Source organism: Halyomorpha halys, unplaced genomic scaffold (assembly GCF_000696795.3).
Source record: "Halyomorpha halys isolate HHAL.00 unplaced genomic scaffold, Hhal_1.1 Scaffold676.1, whole genome shotgun sequence".
NCBI classification, from domain to species: Eukaryota; Metazoa; Arthropoda; class Insecta; order Hemiptera; family Pentatomidae; genus Halyomorpha; species Halyomorpha halys.
Window position 1 is genome coordinate 440,693 of NW_027111100.1, and position 2,896 is coordinate 443,588.

The 2,896-nt window shown below is 29.4% G+C and overlaps 1 protein-coding gene across 1 annotated transcript in view; it reads left to right on the forward strand.

The window, feature by feature from the left end:
- Positions 1–2,037, forward strand: part of LOC106685274 (uncharacterized) — a 13,262-nt gene extending 11,225 nt beyond the window's left edge. Inside the window, exon 9 of the mRNA XM_067049196.1 lies at positions 1,888–2,037. Coding sequence (XP_066905297.1) covers positions 1,888–1,995 — 108 coding nt within the window. The 3' untranslated portion in view covers positions 1,996–2,037. The remainder of the gene's footprint in view (positions 1–1,887) is intronic.
- Positions 2,038–2,896: the final 859 nt, after the last annotated feature.

Genomic DNA, 2,896 nt, shown 5'->3' on the forward strand with positions numbered 1-2,896 from the left:
TAATCTATGATCAACTATCTATACCTCATTACAAATTTTTTTCTTTACAATATCCTCGCTATGAGTAGTATTGAGCAAGATTGTCCTTGAGATAGTTAAATTAATTGCAGTCTATTAAAGTAATATTAAATGAAGGACTCCCTCTGTAAAGATTATTACTGCAAAATTTAATATGGAGGGTCGAGAAACTTTGACTTGAAGTTTCAGCAAATCTCATTTGTTGGTAAAATCAAGCCTATATTTGTTTATATTGACAACTTTACAGTCACATATTATTCTTCTAGAGCAGCAATATAATGTTTTACTGAGTGTGTACTTTTGCTACGTTATATTAAAAATATACCAACAAAGTTATTTTTACAAGATTTCAAATATATTTCATTCAGACCCAATTAAAATTTTAAAATATTGCTTAAACAATCATAGCGAGTAGGTTGGTCGATGTACAAAATGTCACAATCCCACAAGAGGAGATCATAACACAAAAATAAAGGCAATCCATCCCCACTGGACCGGCCCCACTAAGGCCCCCGGAGAGCGACGGTCCTATATCACTTTTGAAATATTAGCTTAAAACAGGAAGAGGAGACTTTAATATAGTTTAATTGAGCAATATTTAAAAAGTCCCTGAAATCGAAAAACGGCATGATTGTGATACCTCTTAACTAAAAAAAAAAAACAATAATTATATTATTAATTTAAAAAAATCAATGGATCTAACTAAATATGTCTCATCTGAACTGTTATTTAATACAATACTTGTATAAGTTTTAGCATTCATTTTTTTTTTTATTCAGGATTCAGAGTTTATCATAGTTTAATCTAGGTTATTCAATCTTAAACTTGAGTTATTTATTGATTCCAAAGTTTAAGATAATTCTTTAATTATTTAAAACACAGAAAGCATAACTACCTATCTTCCTGTTAGAAGTTTTTAATAAATAACAACTAAGCCCAAATGTGTGAATACATCACTAGCACTTGCCCAAGGTAAAAACTTTAAGCAAGTAAATAAAAATACTGCATCGGCATTCTGTGGAAACATGCCTTGGTTTGGCATATATGTAGAATGTGTACACCTTTATTCCTACTTCATAGAAAACTCAATGGCTCAAAATCGATTTTCAGTAAATTTGTTAGTCCAAAAAACCTCTTAACTTTTCATATATAGCATAAATATCTGAGAAAAGGCAGGAAAAAAAAGTTTTGAAGAAAAGAAAACTTTACATATAACTTAAAAAATATTTGTTTTCTAGTAAACTTTGTATATATCTTTTTGATAGTCTATAATATTGAGTACAGCTTTGTACTCATATTTTTACTTTCCTTACCATATACTAGGTAAACGAGTAATGTAATTAGGTATAATTTTAGATGCAGTTTCTAATGGATCTATCCATTTTAGGGGCCTCCATTTTTTAGGAAATGACATTATCATGTAGGGATTTCAAAGGCTATTAAATTACCTAAAAATGAAAAAATGATTGGACCAGTATCAGCAAAGTTTCTAAGCATGTTTTAAAAGTAATTTGCTAAGTTTTCATGGGAAATAGTTAACTTTAGGTTTATTAAATTTTTTAATGATTCAAAATCTATTTATCTTCATTGCATTCATTGCATGTTTGAAGGATAATTAAGTTGTTAAATACAAATAATATAAATTAAGAAATAATTAAATAAAAATAAAATCTTTATCGTACTAATATTAGTAAGGAATTATTGTATTGGTCGTAGCTGCCAAAGTGGTAAGAAAAGTTATATGAGTTGACACCATTTTTTAAAATTTAATTTCGTTCACTATTTTTCATGAAAAGTTTCAGCATTTGATTTTGTGCTCCAATTTTTTTTATTTTTAAATAGTTTCTAATATTGTTGATCTTGTTACAGCAAACCAACCAGTGGAACGATCAAGGATATTATGTGAATCAAGGACCTCCTCAATACAATCAAACCCCAATGGACATGAATAATGTAATTCAATTTATTAGTAAATGAAATTAATTAGTTCCATTAAAAATTATACAGTATTTTCCTTTATATGTAGTAACTGTTTTATATGGTTTCATGTGTTATGAACAAAAGCCATCTAAAGTAAATTCTAGTTTATTTAATTAATTATAGTTTACTAATTAGTATAATTATAGTTTATTAATTAGCCCATTTAAAAACAAATACCAAACAATTAAAGAATGCCGGGTTAGAGTTATTTTTGATATAATTTTAAGTCTTAGGCAAATATATAAGAACAATGTTCCCCCGCCTATTGTCGTTACAATCGGTATGCAGTAACAGTCCACTGTCACAGCGTGTATATATGGCAGTTAAAGTGAATGTTAGCCCATTGCCAGTACTATTAATGATCATGTCATACTCAGTACGACATTACTGTCATGACTGTAACTATTTAATAGTTATACCATGGTAATGGTTAATCCTTTTGCCACAATAACGGTAAGTGTATGATAGTTCACTGTTAAGGCATATGTTTGTGTGCATGCGTGTGTGGGTGTCAATGTGACAGATGCTTCACTGACATCACTTGTACGATCAACTATCACACAAGTGCTAGTACTGCCGTACAATCATGCCTGTAACAATCATATAGTTACAGTTATAATGATTCTTCAAGAGCAGGTAAAATGGAGGGTAAAACGGGTATTTTCTAGGCGCTGAGCAGGGAATTTTTTGATCTTGAGAATAGGCAGCACTGATTATGTTATGGTCATTTTTAACATGGAGTGCAAAAATAAGCATTTTTGACAGATTTTATTTTCATAAATACAAGAAAGTGGCTGAAACATACAAAGAGTTATGTGAATTTTACATTGTTCATTGTTTAACAGAACACTTGTTGAATTGGTCTACAAAATTTTGTTTCACTGAAAATTGAATCATC